This window comes from Cibotium barometz, chromosome 45, assembly GCF_041138505.1.
Source record: "Cibotium barometz isolate CiBa-2024 chromosome 45, ASM4113850v1, whole genome shotgun sequence".
Classification (NCBI taxonomy): domain Eukaryota; kingdom Viridiplantae; phylum Streptophyta; class Polypodiopsida; order Cyatheales; family Cibotiaceae; genus Cibotium; species Cibotium barometz.
Genome location: NC_141090.1, coordinates 1275679 through 1296508, shown reverse-complemented (window position 1 = coordinate 1296508; position 20830 = coordinate 1275679). Strand labels below are relative to the sequence as shown.

The following is a 20830-nucleotide window of genomic DNA, read 5'->3' as shown; positions in this document are numbered from 1 at the left end:
AGACATCTTATGTATGAGCTATTGTGGGTCCCTTGAGGACAACCGCGAGGCGGTATTTATCAATTATTCTTATTGTGGATGTATGTATCATGTGGACAGGATAGCGTTTGGATATGCATGTGACAGAAGTTCAGACCTGGACTATGCCCTGACAGAAAGTTGCCTGCAGCAGTATTGAGCAGCAGATATCAGAGAATCCTCAAGGATTTTGACTTCAAGACCAACATGAGTTTTTTAGATCTCATTTCAAGCTAAAACTTTGTTGTTTACAGTATTGCCAACCGAGCTACAGTTGAAGAGATATTGTCTATTCAAACAAAACAGACAAAAGTTGTTGTAGACTGTTGTAACAACAGTTCAAAGATTTTGGACCTGTAGTCAACAGAGAAGTTGTAGAGATATATGTGAGCTACAATATTGCTCTTGATAGTATTTGCATTGGAGCTATTGTTCATAAGTTATTTGCTGTCAAAGACATAGAAAAGTCACTGCAGACAACAAAATTCAGTTTTGCACCTACATTGTTTGTCCACTCAGTTTGCAGTTTTTGGTTTGCTTCGTGTTTTGCACCTACATCTGTTGTGATGGCTTCATCATCAAAGAAAGCGCTCTTCAACATTGAGAAGTTGGTTGGTACAAACTTCTCTTACTGGAAGGAGCAAATCTATAATTTCTTGGTGCAAAAGAAGCAGGTTAAGCCTGTTAGATGCAAAGGTGTAAAGCCAGAGGATATGGATGCCGATGACTGGGCTGAATTGGATGAGCTTGCTCGCTCTACCATTATGCTGACACTCTCCAAGTTAGTGTACTTCAATGTCATGGATATTGCAGCAGGAGGAGCTTATGGTGCATGGCAAAAGCTCTACCATTATGCTGACACTCTCCAAGTCATTGTACTTCAATGTCATGGATATTGCAGCAGGAGGAGCTTATGGTGTATGGCAAAAGCTTTGTGATCTTTATGAGAAGCAGAGTGCTGCTTCCCAGGTGTACTGGCAAAAGAAACTCATTGATCTTCGTATGGAAGAGGGAACATCTATGTCCAATCACTTGAATGAGTTTAATACCATTTTCAACCAGTTGTCTTGACAAAAGATTGCCTTTGATGACTCAGTGATTGATGACTCAGTGAAAGCAATGTTTCTGCTTGTCACTTTGCCTGAAAGTTGGGATACTTTTAGGACAGCCATAAGCAACTCGACACATGCAAGTGGTTTGACATGTGCGGATGTGGAGAGCATCATACTCATAGAGGAGGTCAATCAAAAGAACAATGCTGGTTCAAAAGGTTCTAGTGCATTGACAGTCAGAGGGAGATCACATCAAAGAAGGAAATCTCGTGAGAGAGGTAAATCTAGAAGCAAGTCTCGCAACAAGAAGGATATTGAATGCTATTATTGTGGCAAGAAGGGCCACATGAAGAAAGATTGCTACAAGTGGAAAAAGGAAAAAGGCAAAGGCAAGAGCGATAATCAAAAGGATGATGCCAAGAAGGAAGAGAAGCCTAAGGCAAGGATAGAGGAGATCAACACCATTCGCAGTGATGTGATGACGGTGATGTCTTGTATACCTCTATTTTCTCAAATGCATTTCTGGTTACCACGAATGATGGTATGTCACAAGATTGGATTATTGACTTTGGAGCATCCTTTCATGTTGCTCCACACAAGGAGTGGTTTGCCTGTTATGATGCAGGAAGGAAAGGATGTGTGCGGTTGGAAAATGATTATGCCTGTGACATTGTTGGAGTGGGAGATGTGCATCTTTCACTTGCAAATGGCTCAGCTCTTGTGCTCAGGATTGTACGGCATGTGCCTATGCTTAAGAAGAGCTTGATCAGCACTAGACAATTGGATGACAATGATTACCATGTTTTCTTTGGCAATCACTCATGGAAAATCAGCAAAGGGTCTCTTGTAGTTGCTAGAGGTTCCAAGTCCGGAACATTGTACTCTTTGCATGTGTCTGGTGTAAAAGATCATGTGATAACCGTGACTGAGCAGCCATCTGTTTCATTGTGGCATCGCCGGTTGGGACACATGAGTATGACAGGAATGAAGATTCTTTCTGGTTTGCAAAATGTTCCTGTGTTTAATTTTTCAGATTTTAGCATGTGTGAGCATTACATGTATGGGAAGCAAACACGGTCTTCACATAAAAAATCTTTAAGCAAGCAGAGGCTTGAGCCATTGGAGTTGGTTCACAGTGATGTGTGTGGACCTATGCCTCCTATCTCATTGGGTGGCGCTTCTTACTTTGCTACTTTCATTGATGATGCTACACGAAAAGTGTGGGTCTATCCTCTTCGGAAGAAGAGTGATGTCTTTGATGCATTCAGATTTTCTTAGTATTTGCTGAAAATCAGTCGGGCAAGAAGCTCAAATGCTTATGTACTGATAATGGAGGAGAGTATACCTCTCATGCATTTAAGAATTTTTGTGAGCTACATGGCATCAAGCGAGAGTTGTCTACTAGTCAATCTCCACCATGGACAAGTCTCCCTTTTGCCTCTTCTTCTATAAGGATTCCAATAGATTCCCCCAATATTTCCTCTCATGTCTTCTTTGCAAGGCCCTTGATTTACCCACCCTTCTAATAATGCCTTGCATTTCATTAGCAAAATTCCTCAAGGACCCCTCCCATTTCCCTTTTATTCTTCAGCCTACTAATAGCCTTTTTTGTAAGAAAAAAAAATAGTTCATCTTTCAGTAACAAATTGTTCACCCTTAGTTTTCTCACAGGGAACTTTCTAAGTTTCTCCTCCCCCCAATCACCAATCTACCATCCCCACATTAGAGGCATGTGATCAAATAAAATAGAGGAAGTTTCAACTTTAGCTAAAAAGGTATGTGGTATCCAAGGGGCTTGATGGCTAAAGAAAACCCTATCTAATCTAGGAGATGATCCAAAGTATTGCAAGCCAAAGTATGTCCTAGATTAGATCCCCATGGCCCTATTTCCTAGCTGTCAATTAGCCCCATCCTTCCTCTAAGTTGTTCCCATTTCTTTTTCTCTTGCCCCATCAAAATTGTGATACCCCCACACTTATCAATTTGCTTCTCAGCCATATTAAAATCCCCCATCACAATACAAGGACATTGGGCAAGTCTAGAAATCCACTCCCACATCTCTCCTCTAATTTTATGGTTGTGAGCCCCATAAATATTAATGATCCACATCCTCTCTTCTTCTAGTTGAACCTCTACAACTAGAATCCTGCTGCCCATTGGGATGATTAGTAATAATACTAGGTAGGTTTTAGGTTTTTCTTGATAATAGTTAATACCCCACTAAATCCAACTTTTAAACCCCCATACAACACTATCTAGTCTCTAAAACTTTCCTTCCTCCTCCCTACTCCTATATCAAACAGGTTATGCTCTTGGATAGCCATTATAGATAAATCCCAATCTTTTACTAACCCCCAAAAGGATGTATTTTTCTTTTTGTCCTTCAACCCCTTGACATTCCAAGTGTATCCCTTAATCTTGCTACTCATGGTCATTCTATACCAGTAGTTAAGACCATCTCAACCTCTAGCTCTTCTTCACCCACCTCTTTCCTCTGTTCCCTGGCTGTTGTTTGAATCTCCCTCCTTGATGCAGTGTCCACTTGCCAATTAAATCTCCCGATTGATGAAGTTTCACTAGCCTCCTCTAGAGGGCTAAAAGGATTGGAATATACAGGAGGACTTATCCCTTCCATAGATTTGCTTTCCCCCACCCCCTTTTCACCTATTTGATTAAGTTTTTCAAAGCCTCACCTTTGACTTGCCTCAGATTACTTCCCCCCCACCCCCTTTTCACCTATTTGAGTAAGTTTTTCAAAGCCTCACCTATAACTTGCCTCAGATTACTTCCCCCCTTAGATTTGTCTCTCACCCTTGTCCACTCTTTCTCTTCATGTTCTATTTTGTGCATGGTCATCTTCCCTTTTCTTAGTTGTTAGCACTTCCAGCTTTGCTCCTCTCTTATGAGCCTTCTTCCTTCTTCTAGTACCATCCATATTCATTATGCTTTCCGACCCATAGTTTCTTACTATGTGCCCAAATCCTTTGCATTTGAAGCAACCCCCAAGGAAGCCCCTAAATTATAACATAGCTCCATTTTTCATGGTTCTCCTAGGTCCATTTCTATTTTTTTTGGGTGTTTCCACTAAAGTGTTCCAAGAAATACACACCTTATTCGAATGCCAATTGTTATCATCATCCCTTGGCACAAATAACATTGGTCCCAGAGCACTTGCCACAACTTTCAGTGCAGGCCTTAGCCAAGGCGACATCCCTACTATATCTACCCATAGTGGACAAGCTTCCCTAAGACTTCTGTTAACATCAAACAAGGGGTCAAAAGGCATTGCATGCACCAACTTTGTGCCCATAAATAAAGGAGCCCTTGCGAACAAGTTAAAACATTGAAGAATCCCTTACCAAGATAGAATATTTGGGATACTACTTTCTTGTGAAAGACCTCGTCTTGAAGCCATTTCCCTAGCTCAGCCTTCTTGCAGTTTCCGTGGACAAAACACGATAACACTGCACATGGAAAAAAGGCCGACCTGTCTTCTGACCAACTCAGGTGGGATCTTGACACATACCTTGCCACTGCGCAAGTTTTCTTAGCGTTGTTAAGTCTACAGGCGTGCAGATATCCAATCTTGCCACTGCCTCTTGGCGACGCTATCCTCATCCTGATGCTCCCTCAGCCTCTTCATTCTTCATCTCTTCCTCGGCTTCCCAATTGCCCCATCCTCCGTCTCCTGCCTCGTCGAGTTGATCTCAATCACCCACCATCTTCTCATCTCTTGCATGTATAACACACACACATGATTAGCCCCATCGTACCAAAGTATGTGCTACCACGTGTGTATTAACTACAAAGGACACCCACTTGCCTCTACCACCTCCCATAACCCTAAACTCTCTATCCATCAAAGTTTTTGTAAAACCTTTTCGTTTTTGAGATGTGGGACCTAGATTTTTTTTTTTGGGGATTGTCTATGAGCGTAGATCCTATCTACCATTGGCATTTGGGGCCCGTGTTACTTAGTCTTGACGCGAAGGAAGAGTGGTGGGATCGTGTGGGGGAGATCAATATATATTCAAACACACACACATACCCATGTCGCGTAGGCCTGATGGCATCGAACCCGAGTCCTCTTGCTGGAACTCAACTGTTCTACCAACTCAACTACATGCCTGTGGGCTGGAAGAGTGGTGGGATCAATCAAAGGTGATGTCAAAAATCTTGATTAAGGTACATTAATTTATGCGCATATAGAAAATGCTCATTCGAGATTGAAGGTAATTTTAGGGTTTAATACTAGAATTTAGAACACATATAAGAAGCGGTAGCATTTGGATCGTAGCAGGGTGACCTGAACTCTAATGGCTGCGAGGGTTTACGCTGATGGAGTGCGGGCTTCTTACGCCAGAGTTGCACGCTGCACCGACATAAGGCCTTCATGGGGGCTACTCCGCATTCTTGGACATGGCCAGCGCGCTTTCTCCACGGACAACTCCTACTCTGGTATGCTCTGCATTATCTTGTTTTCAGTTCAAAAAAGGGCCATTTAACACACACACACACACCAATCTATGTATATCAGGCCAACAAATCCGAATAGAACGCCTGTGGCGAGAGTTCTTCCTTGGCTCCGCACATTGGAGGACTAAAGAGGTATGTAAGGCTTTTCATCCAGTTTTCGTGCACTGTAGATATGTATGCTTGTTTTGATCTGAGTCCTTAAGTTTCCCTTTTCAAGGGTCCGGATGAGCTCTTGTGGATAGAAGATGGGGGAACACATGCAGTGAAAAAAGCTCAGCAACATCCTTTGCCCGGGTCACAACAGTTAAACCCTGGAGCTGGACAGGTTTGCTTTTGTGCCAGTTTGCTTTAAATGGTAGGCTTTGAATATTATCTCCAATGAGTGACCCTACTCGTGTCTACGATGACAATCATCTAATGTAACTTCACAAAACTGACTTGGGCAACCACCCCACCCAGTCTTTGTTTTTCTGCATTTTTTATTTGGCCATAGTAGTCTCTATTGCATCTCATTTGATGCATTGGACTTATCTTGCACGGTCTAGGGTCAAGTTGTTGATTTTCAATCGCTGGTCCAAATGCAGATGTAGGTGCAATAAACGTAGGTCCAAGCACACGTGTCTAGGTGCGAGGGGATTCCCGTGATAAAATCCTTATAAGATCTCCTAATTACTAGACAAGCACAAGATTAGGGTTGCACAAGCTAGTTCACCACCCAACCATAGATCTAGAACATTGGATCTCCCTTGAGCACAAGGGCTAGGGATACAACCGTCTCCATCATTCCTTATTCTTGGTTTCAGGCCACTCATTAGGATTCACAGATAAGTGATTTACTTCTTAGCATGTGTCCAGAAGGCTCTTTTGGTGGATGTGTCCTTCTGTTTGGTTCCCGGAGCACCTAGTGTTCCGGATTTGGAGTCCATCAAGGCTCATGATTTTCAGCAAGGGCATGGCGGAGATTGCTGCCATGTTGGCGGAAGCAAGTGGTTTTGAAGGTTTTTTTCCGAAAGGTTTCGTAAAACCGCAAGTTTTGAAAAATTACGTGCACGCGCATGCACGTGTGTGTGTGTATATATATATATATATATATATATATGTATGTATGTATGTATGTATGTATGTATGTATGTATAGAGAGAGAGAGAGAGAGAGAGAGAGAGAGAGAGAGAGAGAGAGAGAGAGAGATGAAATGATATATCAACGTCCTCAAAAGGCCAAAATGACCTATGAGACCAAAAAGGTTACAACAATTGGTGGATCTGATACAATGTCTGTGTAAAAAAAGCTAAAACAACTTAACAACTAATTGAAACAACAACTATGAGGAAAAGTAAGATACTAGGAGCTCCTAGTGGATAACATATGGGAAGGAAAACTTCAGCAACAAAGGTAAGCATCATATACATCACTATCCAAAGATGTCTCTCATCGGTCGATGGCGGATATCCTCAATGTCCTCCATGGTGAGTACTCTGACTGGACGTCTCCCATGCCGTTCTAGTATGGTCCAGATTCTTTGTTGTAGTCTCCGCCGGTGTCGGCATGGGCCTCTCATCTTGGGGCGCTTGGACCGCCCGAGCTCTATAGCCCGATCAATCAATGTATCTCTGGTGCTAGCTGCAATGCCTGCTGGCCTGACTGCTCAATCTCTGGTCGAAAGAAGTTTGTAATCTGCCTCTGTAGGTGTCTCTCCCTCTCTGATCCCCTCCCTCTCAAGAGACCCTCTATATGTCTACGCAGCTTCAGCAAGTATAATCCGAGGCATCTCTGATCCTGGTATCTCATGACTCTGGAAAGTGGTCCGAAACCCTCTCTGAACAGGCAGTGAAAACGGCCTCGTATCTCATAATATACTGGATAGTGACATGTAATGTAACTTTGTCTCTGGCTCCATCTGGCACAATTGACAAATTCTAGCCTCAGCTGGTACTCCTTTGAATCTGCCAGTCTCAATCCCTAGCTGGTGTGAGGATGTGCGCATCTGACCAATAGCACACCGTACCCCATGAGAAAGATGAGTATCCATGTAGTTGGGTCTAATCACAAACCCATCCTCCGTGAGCTGGAGAAGATGATCTCTATAGAAAGCCATCTTCGTACCAAGCTCGTGTGTCAATGTGGCCTATGTAGTATGAAGATGCCAGGCTGTATCCATGTCCTCTTAGTTTCCAGTTGAGTCAAGTCCTGCCTGATAGGTCTGGTAATCTCTGCCTGTGTGAGAGAGAGGGAGGGTGCATCCAGGGAGTACTGAAATGGAGGTAGACTGTCCATACTAAAGCCATGCAGTTGGAACCAAGCTGTCATCCGTGCATACCAACATGATCCGTCTCCCTGTGATGCCAACTGTCGTGAAGACTCCAGGGCTAAGCGAGCATATCTGTCTCTAGGGAGAGCCCAAGTGCTATGTATAAAGGAGACTGATTGAGTGAGTGCCTCTACTACCAATGGGGGGGCAGCTATCTCTGCACGGACAATATCATGTGGTACGAAGGCTTTGGCCCTAATCATCCGGGAAATCATAGAAACTAAGGGCCTCTCCATACATCTCCATCCATCAGTGCTACCAGCTCGGCTGTGGTGATCCACTGAGGGTCCCCATATCTCCACTCCATACAGCATGGCTGAAGTGACCAAAGTGTCAAAGAGCCCGAGCTTTGTTCGAGGTTCCTGAAATTGAACCTGCAAACACATCCTCTCTAGTCTCCCCAATGTTGCATAAGCTCTGGTCAATCTTGTCTCCGCTGCTGTCCTCAAGGAAAATAGTGGGCTACTAAAAACCACTCCAAGGTAAGTATATGCATCTGTATACTCCACTGTCTTTTGACCATATGTAAAGGTGGGTACTGACCTCCTAACCCACTGTGCTGGGGTGTTACACACCATCACCTTGGTTTTACCAAGGTTAACAGACAATCCACTATCCTGTGCAAACGTGTGCAATGCATCCAAATGATGCTGCATCCCCTTTGGAGAATCTGAGATCAGCACAATATCATCAGCATACAATAACAGTGGAATCCATGTCCCTGCTAGCTATGCTCCTCTGTCACCCTCCCGCTCTACATAGTCCGAAACCTCATCCACATACATCCCAAATAAGGTGGGAGAAAGGGGGAAGCCTTGTTTCACCCCAATAGCGGAGTGAACCATCTCAGATATACCCTGAGTAGTACGTACCTGCCCCACAACTGTCTTGTATAAAGCCATGATTCCCCAAATCAGCTCTGTGGCCACTCCCATCTCTTGTAGTCTGCGCATCAGTCTGGCTCTTGGTACTATGTCAAAAGCTTTGCGGAAATCCACAAAGCAACACTCTGAGTGTCAAGATATGGTCAAGAGTGGAGAAACCTCTCCTGAACCCTGTGTGCCTTGATGCATGTATGCCCTCTCTCTCTCTCTCTGCCCATCTACTCAACTCCTGCTCAAGAATAGATGCATATAATCTAGCCAATGTGTGACCAATCATGATGGTATGATAATTCCCAGGAAGCATGGGATCCCCTGACTTGAAGATAGGCACAATCGTGGACATATTCCAAGTCTCAGGAAAACCCTCACACATGGCTCGGTTAAACATCATAGCAATAAGCTCTGCAAGCATATCTCTGGCATGAATAAAGTGCTCTGCTACCAAACCATCATGATCATATGCTCTCCCAGTCCTCATCCTGTCAATAGCTTTTCTTACCATCTCAAAGCACGTGTCTCTGGGCATGGCTCCGATGGGTCTGGCAGGGGCGGCTGTCTTGGTGCTGTGTACAGGGATGTTGCATACTCACCTTAAATCTTTGTGGAGGTAATGGCTGGTGATGGTGAATGCTCATGGAATAGTCTCCATGCCTCGCCTGAGTCATGACTCATAAATAACTGATACAAATCCCTCTCTAACTGAGCAAGATAAGCCCTCTTCTTCCGTCGCACTAGGCACCGGAAGGTAATCCGTGATTGTCTGTGAGTGGTAACACCCATGAGCACCTCTCTCTATAATCTGATCCTCATCTCTCTGCACTTCTCATCATACCAGCTGTTCCGGGGCATGTTCCCAGATCGTCTCCGTGTAGGCTAACTATGGGGAAATGCCTCTGATGCTGCAGCATGAAGTGTCTCTATCAATATCTGAGTGAGCTCATCTAATGGCCGTCCCGGCTCCTTGGCACATAAGCGTCTGTATATCTCATCCGTGTACACGGTGTCAGTCTCCCTCGTAAAGGTATAACGAGTGTGTGTGGAGACCTGTCCCAATGGGGCGGTGCTGAACTGAATTGTGAGTGTGAAGGACAAGATAGCATGATCCACTGCTACTCCAACCGGCCTAGTGCCTACCATAAAATCCTGAAAGAGGGAATGAGACTAGGCTGAGCCATAACATAGTCCACTGTACGAGCACCATGCCGATGTGGAAAGCTAGTGAAACCACCCGTTGCCGGGAATCTTTGTAGGCCATTCAGGATGGCCAATCCATGTGTAGTCCCCATGTCTATCAAATACCGCCCATACACTGTATGTTCCTCATCCTGTGAGAGTCTAGATAGGCCCATATCCCTAACATCAAGCTCCCCCAACATCTCCTCTGAGGTATCATAAAACACTGTAAGGTTATGGTTGGGCGGTCCTAACATTGAAGTCCCCGAGGAGAATGATGTCACCATCCCTGGAGAACTCCCAAATGTCATCATCCAAAATAGAAAAGGGAGATTGCCCGCTAGGTGATGCATACACTGATGTACTAGGAGCAATCTCTGCCCTCAATCTAACCCACATGTACCTAGCCTGCTCATCTCTGCGCAGTGCGGACTATATGTATCAGTGGTTGCAGCTCCTCTCTAAACAATACTGCCACTCCTCCTGAGCCCCGTCCTCTATGCTCTGAACGAGTCTCCTGTCTACAAGCTGTCTCCCATCAGTATCCACTAACATGTGGCATGGACTGTCCAGGAGCTTGATGCGTCTCACAATAGAAGATGATGAGAGAGAGAGAGAGAGAGAGAGAGAGAGAGAGTTAATTAGTTAGTTAGTTAGTTTAACGTCTTCAAAAGGCCAAAATGATCTATGAGACCAAAATATCCATGAGGCACATCATCTTGGGTACAAAATAGTAATAAAGAAAGATAACAAAAATCTAGAACTATAAAATTTGATCTAGGTACATGAGCAGAGAGCTCTCATATCACCCTAATACATCCCTCATGGGTCGTTGTGACATGGTGCTCAAGGTGGTAAAATTGAGCCAGCGCGAGGTCTTGCGATGAGGGGAGATGATGGCCCGGATCCTCCTGTGGTGGTGTGGCCATGGACGAGGGGCATGGGGTCTGGGGCATCGAGCTCTGCCTAACTTAGTGGCTTTGTGGAGTGTCACATCTCTCGGTCGAGCTCCTGCAATAGCTTGTGGTCCGGGTATGGTGGGTGGATCGACCCTCGGAGCGCTGGTCTGGAAGAAGTTGGTGAGAACTCTCTGCGTTGGTCCTCGAGTAAGTACAACTGATTTGGATCTCACTAAAAACTCCTTGTGTCTACGGAGCTCTAGAAGAAAAAGTCCCAGGGATCTCTGATTTGGGAAGTCCATGATCTTGGAAAGTGGTCCAAACCCAACTTGGAAGAGGCAGTGGAATCTCCCCCGAATCTTGTAGTATATAGGGCATTGGCATATGTAACGATCCTCTGTCTCGGCCTCTGTGTGACAGAAAAAAAGGTTGAAAAATGTGTTTTTTTCTCCCGAAACTTTCTTGGCCAAGAGGTTTTGAGGTTTTTTAGAAACTTTTCGAAGGTTTCGAATGGACGAAACATGTTTTTTTGTGACTGCATTGGAGGACACTCCCGGGTATGAAATCTGTTGGAATTAATTCTTGCCCTCCTGCTCCTCACGTTGCCATGTGGTAGATTATTATCCCACATAGTGGGTCGGGGTCTAATTGACTCCTCTATATAGGGTTAAATAGCCCTTGGTTTCCCCTCATCCCCCACCTTTATGGTGTTTCATGGGATCTTCGGGTTGGGGGGGACCTGGCCAGATGTTGGTCTTCGTCTGCATGCTGTGCCTCCACTTTGCGTGTGGTACTCTGCGGTTCCGTGCTCTTTCATGATATCAAAGCCTCGTCGGCTCCTGTAAAGCATCGGGCCTCGATTCCAGGGGGGTGTTGGAATGAATTCTTGTCCTCCCGCTCCTCATGCTGCCACGTGGCAGACTATTATCCCACATAGTGGGTTGGGGTCTAACTGACTCCTCTATATATGGCTAAATAGCCCTTGGCCTCCCCTCATTCCCCACCTTTATGGTGGTTCGGGGGGGGAGGGGGACTTGGCCGGTGGTTGGCCTTTGTCTGCGTTTTGCACCTCCACTCTGTGTATGGTTCTCTGTTGTTCCGCTTTCTTTCAAAACCAAGTAGCTACAACATTGTTGATGAAGTTTGAGCATGTAAGGATCAATTGGCTAGTCATGGTCGCCGCCCACAAGCACCAATAGGCACGTAGCCCGCTTCGAATAACACAAAAAATCAGAACCTGAAATTTCAGAAATGTTGCTGGGCTCTCTTGACGTGTGGCACACCTCCTGAAGTGCTGTCCACACAGTCCATTTCAGTTTAGCCTGCTGATGTGGTAGTTGTACAAGGTCTCCATGTCGCCTTGGCAGCCGTACAGGGCCTCCAGGTCAACTTGCTGCTTCGCGTGCATAGAGAGGTGGAGATGGACGTTTTTATGATGCAATCACAAATATGTGCTCGAATATGCAAATGGGTGGATGTAGCTCTTGGTATGAGGAATAACGTTTTTGAGCGAGAGAGGGAGAGAAGTGACGATTTGCTTCCTAGAGTGTGAAAATGAGTCGTGCATGAGATTTGAGTTGCCCACACCAACTAATGGTCACTTGGGTGGTCACACCCCACTTATGGAGTGCCCATCCCACACAGTGGCCACTAGGGTGCCCAAACCAAATTGGGTGCCCACCAAGTTGGGTCTTGGGCACTATAAAAAATGTCCATCCATTTTTAAATGAATGTGAAATTGCAAAGGTTATAAACATTACAAAGCATTTCAATAACTAATACAAGGGTTTTTGAGTGCACTCACTGCAACTATTTGGTTCTCCAAGCTCTTTTCACATGTTAGGACTCATGCCCGAACACATGTATAGGATGATGGACACATGGAAACAGGGTTCCTAATGTTGGCATTGGAAAAAGCATCAACCTTGGTCATGAAGCAAGAAAAAGAAAAAGTCAAACTTTATTGACCAAAAAGCTGACGACACCATTGTGAAAGAGTGGCACTAGAATGTGCTGAACAGAGAGTGCAGGAGAGAGAGATATGGAGCAAACTTTGCTGAATATACTGAAGCAAAACAATCCCAAGCAAGAGACACATATAGTCTCATAAGTGAGGGAGCAAAATATGTACAAGACTGAATGAGAAAAGAGAGGCCAGCACCCACTATTTATAGTGAGGGAATGCTGGCCGATTGGAGCTGATAAACAGGCCGACAGGAGCTGATGGACGTGGCCGATTGGTAAATGCCAGAAAGGTTGGGAAAAATCCCAAAAAAATAGTAAAAAAGGGGTGGCCAGCCCACAAGCAAGGGCCATGCAAAAGGGGACCAAATGGGCACCATAAAAGAGCAGAATCTGGGGATGAATGTGCTAACACCCCCTCTCAACACTAGATGCTGAACAAACTCTGAGAATCCGAAGATGAGGAGCCAAGGAAACCTGAGAAACCGGCTTGGTGAACAAATTTGCAGCATTCTCCGCGGAAGGACAATGCTCCAAACGCAAATCTCCAGCAAGAGCCCGTTCACGAACATAGTGATACTGAATCTCAATGTGTTTCGTACGAGCATGAAACACAGGGTTCTTGGCAATGGTGATGCAACTTTGATTGTCACACCAAAGAAGAGTAGATCCGGTGGGAGGACAGCCGAGCTCCTCCAATAATCTCCGCAACCATATCGCCTCACATGCAGCATAACAAACTGCACGGTACTCTGCCTCGGTAGAGGAAAGCGCCACAGTAGGCTGCTTTTTACTGCACCAAGAAATGGCTCCAGATCCAAGTGAAAAAACGCAACCAGTGGTCGAACGCCGTGTATCTAGATCTCCAGCCCAGTCTGAGTCAGACCATCCAACAAGAGTGCGTCCTTGGCCATAAAAGATGCCAAAATCCAAAGTGCCACGCAAGTACCAAAGAACTCTGAGAGCACACTGCCAATGCTGCTGACAGGGTTTGGATGAGAAGGAACTCAATAAACTGACTGCGAAGCATATGTCCAAGCGGGAGTAGGTTAACCATACCAAACAATCGACTTGAACCCGATACTGTCCCTGATTTGTCCCTGGAGAAGCATCAAGTGAAGAAAGCTTCTCACCAATATCCATAGGAGAAGATACTGGTTTGCACCAAGTCATTTGAAATCTGTCGAGAATCTCCCGAGTGTACTTCTACTGAGAGAAGAAAATGCCCTTCGAGGTTTGCCAAATCTCAAAGCCAAGAAAATAATGCAAGAGGCCAAGATCCGTCATCTCAAACTCTGTCTCCAAAGCCTCCATAACAGAACGGATCTGCACAGAATAAGAACCTGTAAAGATGAGGTCATCAACATAGACCACAATGATAACAATCAACCCCCTCTCAAGGAGGATATAAAGGTTTGAATCTGCATGAGAATGGCGCAGGCCGAGCTTCTGAAAGAACTCATCAATCCGTTGGTACCAAGCCCGCGGAGCCTGCTTTAGACCATATAAAGCCTTCTTCAGCCGGTACACATGATCCTGTTTGCCCGGAACAATCCTGGCGGCTGATCAATATAAACCTCCTGTGTAAGCTCTCCATTCAGGAAAGCCGACTTGACGTCCATCTGGAAAACGGGCCATCTATGATGTCCTGCAAGTGCAAGAACGGTGCGAGTGGTAGTCATCCAAGCCGTCGGAGCGAAGGTCGCATCGAAGTCGACACTAGGGCGCTGAGCATAACCCTTGGCAACCACCTCGCCTTGTGCTTGTCCAAGCTGCCATCAGCTCGGAACTTTGATTTGAAAATCCAACGCACACCAATCACCTTACGCTGCAGAGGCCCAAGTGCCATTCCGTTCGATAGCATCCAGCTTTGCCTGCATAGCATGACGCCAAGGCTCATGTGAAAGAGCCTCGTCTACAGAAGTGGGATTAGAAGGACCATTAATTATTGTAGACATAAGAGCATAATTAACAAACATGTTGCCCTCACGAATTTGTTTCCTTGTAACTCTGGAAGAACGCCGAAGAGAACCAGGCGGAGGAGCAGAAGGAAGCTCACGTAACCCAGAATCACGAACTGTCTGATAATACCAACCAGGTACAGATATGCTTGACTCACTGTAGGAGAAGCAGGGTCATCATCATCTGATTGAGAATCCTCAGTTGGAGGTGTAACAGAAATAGCGGGAGCAGGAGGAGGAGGAGAAGGAGGTGCAGGAAGAAGAAGCTCACCACCCCCCTCCGAAGATGTAGAAGTCTCGTCGAACACCACATCATGGCTCACAACAACTTTACTGGCCTGAGGATCATAAAGACGATATGCCTTGGACACAGTGCTGTATTCGAGAAAAGTCATGCGTTGAGACTTTGAGTCCAACTTGGAGCGGTGCTCCTTAGGCACATGAACATATGCCTTGGACACAGTGCTGTATTCGAGAAAAGTCATGCGCTGAGACTTTGAGTCCACCTTGGAGCGGTGCTCCTTAGGCACATGAACATATGCCGTACACCCAAATATCCGGAAATGAACAACGGAGGGCTTCTCACCATGGAAAGCCTCGTATGGAGTTTTGTCTCGGCAAGAGCAGCAGTAGGAGAGCTATTCTGAATGTAGCCAGCAGTGGAAGCTGCCTCAGTCCAGAAACGTCGAGGTAATGAAGAATTCTCAAGCATAGCACGGGCCATTTCTATAATGGTCCTGTTCTTCCTCTCGGCAACTCCATTCTGTGATGGAGTATATGATGTAGTAAGCTGTCTCTGAATGCCATGTGTCTTGCAGTATTGCTGAAACTCGTGGGATGTGAACTCACCCCCTCCATCGGTCCTGAGAGCCTTGACCGGTCTCTTTTTCCACCTCAACTTTCCAAGCACAGTAGTGATGAAAAGTCTCATCCTTGGTCTTCAGAAAGAAAACTCAAGTATATCTGGTAAAATCATCCACCATCACGAGCATCATAGGACCACATAAGTCCTGCATGAATGATAGCAAGTGATGTCGAAGATCTGTGTCGCCTCCTTCTGTAACAGGAGGCGAACGCGTGTATTGGAATCGTATAAATGTGAACAAGATTCTGAGCACTTAACACTTGAGCATTACAACCACAAAGCTGAAAATGACAGTACACCACATAAAGGGGCCGATGATAGGCTGACCCCCCCCCCCCTTTAGGTTATATTACCAAAAGAGTGTGCAAAGTACAAGATTACGGGTGCCTGGGGATTCACCACCAGCCTGCACCTGATGCTTCCGCGCCACGTTGCAGCTTACGGTGACCTAGTACACCTGCACCATAACGGCGCTCACGGTATTGACCTTGCGCAGAATCCCCACGTTTAGGCAAGCTTCGAGTAGGAGTTCCAGCTCCCTCTCCTAGAGTGGCTATTTCCACAAGGCAGCCATCGCTCTTCTGCGAATCATCTTTTGGGCGTCTATTTTTCGAGCCTTTTTGGGCAGCCTCCTTAGTAGGAGTTGCGGAGAGAGCCACGCTTTCCTCTTTGATGGCAGGGCGTTTCTTAAGAAGCTCAGCTACAGAGGTGAAACCGGTGGCCCTTGCAGTTGGCGTCAAAATGCCTGTGGGCACGCACCCCTGCTTCTTCAAGCAAATGCTGCAGTTGCAATCGCCACGGCTCTGATACCAGTTGAAGGGAGAGAGTTAGGGTTTCATGTGGGAGACATACACAGAGAAGAAGAGAGAGAGAGAGAGAGACATGAGGGGATAAGTCAACTCACAGTATGAGTGTGTGACTCCCCTGTCACACATGTATATTTGCTCTAGTACACATAGTGCACTTAGTACATTAAAAGTACTAAGTGTACTATGTACTATAAAACTTATGGGCTTGTACACACTACAAGGGGGGCATAATGCCTTTACCCCAACAGCACTCACCCTATAGGGTGGCTTATTCGGTGGTGAACTCCCAGGAATCAAATCAATCGCATGATCCTCAGGCCTAGCTGGCGGCAACTCCCTTGGCAAAGTCTCTGAAAAACAATCTTGAAAACTTTTGAGAAAATCCAATCTTTCCTTGTCCAACTCAGACAGGTTAGAATGTGTAGTATCCTGATTCTCTTTGACAAACACTAAGTAAACAGAAAGATGTTTCTTTATTATACGAGAAATGGCCGAGGCCGATACAACAGGAATAGATTCTCATTTAAGCTTTACAGCATACCCCACAGAACATCACAGCCCTCCAACGGCATAATGTAGAATTCATCCTCTTTGTTCGTGTAAGTCTGCACACTGAGACACAATTTCCTAATGATCGGCATAACCTCAACCGAATGTCCAGGACAAGCCAAAGTAGCCTCATGCAACACATCCATCTCTTCTGGTTTGATATCCAACTTTGCTGCAAGCTCGGGGGTGATGAAGTTTGCACGAGCCTCAGGATTGAAAAAGATCAAAACCTCCTTATCTCGAAGTCTTCCCTATGCTCTGCACAACTCTGAAGATGCATCCCCTTGCTTCAACCCTATCAAATCAGGTACCAGTCCAGTAGATGGTTTCTGTTTCTTTGCTTTAGGCTCTTCCTGTGAATCATCTGCGTTTTTAAGTGCTCTCTTCGGACACCTATAGTACCGATGTCCCTCAACTCCACAAAAGAAACATTTGTTGGCAGCTATAAGTTCTTTCTTTTCTTCATTCGTTCTTTGAGGTAAGGGGTTCGTAGATTACCCCTTCTCTCGTGGTTCAGTGTCTTTGGTGTCCTTTGACTCCTTTGCCTCTTTAGATGCTTTCTTTGAAAAGAGACGTTGATCCTTAAATCCTGACATCTGACCAGTAAGCATGGCATATCCAGTCTGAGCATTTTCTATCATTTGAGTCATATTGATGACCTTTGTTTTAATGCAATAGTCATGAAGCTCCTTGGGTAACCCACAACAATATGTCTACCTGCATACCGTAGCTCCCAGTCATACCCATGTTGGGTACACCCGTCATGGAATGAAAGATAGAGCCTCCGCCAAAGTAACCAAGATGAGAAGTATTAGGAGGGTTTCCATAGGTAGGTGGGGGAAAAGAAGAAGACGTATCAGGGTATGGCTGAAAATTTGGGTAGATGGGAGCCGAATGTTGAGGCTTAGCCTTCTTCTCAGATCCCTGCTTCCATGGTTTAGAATCAACTTTGAAGTGTTGTGGAAAACGTGAGTCCTTCGCGAGTTCCATTAATCCCTCCATCAAGCTCTGTATCTTTGCTTCCTAGGTGGCATCATCATCTTTAGCTTTTGGCATATTGGAAGGTATTTCTTGCTCGCTTTCCTCATCTTCTTTGAAGTAGTCGTCCTCTTCTGAAGATAAATCCTTCACCTCCGCACTAGTTCCAGCCATAGTTTTTTTCATACTCGTATGGAAAATATTCCATACTTCCATACCCGTATGCGTATGGTCGCGTATGGTCACGTATGGAAAAACTTTTTCATACTCTAGCCAAAAAAGAAAATGTTTTGCATCTTCTCTAGACATAGAGATTAGTTGTCAATGTGTGAAAGTCACGACGGATGAAACATGGTCAATTTGTGAAAACCATGATAGACCATCTATCATGGCTTTCACATACTTTAAGTCTCTCATGGTTCGCTTCTTTGAAAATGGCATGTCTACCCTTTAATTTAAGAATCAAGTATGAAATCCCACGAATGGAATTTCTCCAAGGTTTGAACCATACTTATTTCATAGTTCGAGACTCATACACGTATGTCGTATGGTTGCCGTATGAAAAAACTATGCCTAAAAGTGGCAGGTTTTGGCATTTGCCCACTCCACACTCCCTAGTCCCTACGTATGTAACATGTTACATGATACATGATCATCATACATCATTGATCATACATGTATGATGTAAACAAGTTACAATAATATAAAGTCCCGAGTTTGGATTCTGGCTCTACATCATTTATGTTTTTTCTAATCCCAAAATCTTTGCAGTTTCAAGTTTCTTTGGTTTTGTGTGTCATATGTAGCATGTTTTTCCTTAAATTTAGGGTGCCGTATGGTACCCAACGTAGGGAGTGTGAACCGTACTTTTTTCGTACTTCCATACCCGTATGCGTTTGCCGTATGAAAAAACTATGGTTCCAGCCATAGAATTAAATGTGTCGACCACCCACAAGCTCGCCCCTTGAAAAAGTTGACGATGAATCCCGGCAATGGAACCTTGAAACCGGCCTTCAGAAACTTGATGGGCGATGAACACACTTAATCACACTTAAACTCTTTACGAACTGGAATAATAAACTTGGAAGAAGAAGAAAAAGAATAAGTGGAGCTAGAATGCTCCTGCACAAAAGACCAATTGGCCCCAAAGGGTGGCGCTCCCGCATGTATTTATTTCACTCGATGTCGGCGTAGCCCTTGTACAATTCCTGAGAAGATGCCTCCTTGCTTCATGTGGAGGAGATCTCCTTGAATCTTTCACCCAGTTTGTGTTGTGGGAAACAAGAGCCTTGGTCCCCCTTTTTATACAAGTTTGGGGAGGGATAAAATACGCAGTCCTGTAAGATGCACACACATGAGTGCAGCTAGATTGGAAGAAACACCCAGATGCTCATTTGTATCCGATAAAATGTCCAAGGCTCATGATCCTTCCGAAACCTTCCCCGAACATAAATACAAAAGATCTCCAAGATAGCTAGTCCCAGAGAATTTCATCATGTCAAGCTCCATGGGCCATACATGTACACCATGTTAGGCCCCACAAGCCACACATGTACTATCATGTCAGGCTACACCAGCCATACATGTATGTCATGTCAGGATCCACATGTCACAGATGAACAGTATAAAAAATAGAAGCTGTAAGGAATTTTGTGATAAACACAACTCTATATGTTCTCAAGCAAGGGTTACTGTCTATAAACTTGAAAACCTTTATAGAGGCATCTAGGTTCTCTTTTGGTGTACATCCCTAATCTCCGTAGTCACTTGGAAGTTTGGCATGTGTCCCTTTAGTCAATTAGGGTTCTCACAACATTCATCTCTTTTAGTTTCTCTAGCAGCATGACACATGCGTCCGTGTTGGATACCCATGTAACATTGTTAAATAGTAATAGTGATGAATGCGGGAATAAACAGGTGCTAGGTGGTTGTGTAAACTAGCACCTAATAACTTAGTATTCTTGGTTTAAATAAAGTGGTTCTAGTGTGTGAACAGCCTCTAGTGTGTGGAAACAACTATTAAGAGGATCTTGTGTAAGCAATGATGTATGTAGGTAACACCTCTTCCAGACACTTGGCATTATGGTTTGACATGTGGCATATATATGTATACACCTTGTGAAGGGTGGTCTCTGCTATAAAAGGACCATTGTTATAATGATTTAGTATGCCTAATCTTTTTAGATTATCTCATATCTCCTCTTGCTTAATCACTCTTGTAAACCTTTGTGATCAACTCTTAATACCAACGTTTGCTATCAAAGCTAGCACATAGTCCACTTCTAGTTGCCGTCGCTCGTGCTACCGCCCCAGAGCCAATTTGCAATGGAGCTAGTGGGCAGCAAGCCACCGCTGCCCTGCCATAGGAGCGGTGCAACGACCTTGCCGACGGCACTATTGCAGAGCTTGCCACTCCCACGTGGCCATCCGGCGGTTCCGCCCAAGCTTTTGACCTGGGTTGCTTAGCCCCTCAGCATGACCAATAGTAGTAGTCTGTCGTTCTTGTGTGGGAGAAACAGAAAATTAGGGTTAGGTTATGTGGGAGACATACACAGAGAAGAACAAGGGGGAGAGAGAGAGAGAGAGTTGTGGGGATAAGTCAACTCATGAATAGCATGAGTGTGTGACTCCCCTATCACACATGTATATTGCACTAGTACACATAGTGCACTTAGTACATTAAAAGTACTAAGTGTACTATGTACTATAACTTATGGGCTTGTACACACTATAAGGGTGGGCATAATGCCTTTACCCCAACAACCTCCCACTTAAAGGCAAAGTGCTCTTAAATGAAGGAAAAGAAAAAAATCAGCATGTACATGATAATATACAAGGCCATATCAAGGCTGAAATTGGCCTCATCCAATGCCCATCAAGTGTCTGCAATGAGCAA

General features: G+C 44.9%; 1 protein-coding gene across 1 annotated transcript in view; it reads left to right on the top strand.

The window, feature by feature from the left end:
• Window positions 1–5287: 5287 nt before the first annotated feature.
• LOC147612309 (uncharacterized) overlaps window positions 5288–20830 on the top strand; it is a 36226-nt gene continuing 20683 nt past the window's right edge. Inside the window, exons 1-3 of the mRNA XM_086782919.1 lie at window positions 5288–5528; window positions 5608–5678; window positions 5764–5871. Of these exons, the coding sequence (XP_086639045.1) occupies window positions 5387–5528; window positions 5608–5678; window positions 5764–5871 (321 nt within the window). The 5' untranslated portion in view covers window positions 5288–5386. The remainder of the gene's footprint in view (window positions 5529–5607; window positions 5679–5763; window positions 5872–20830) is intronic.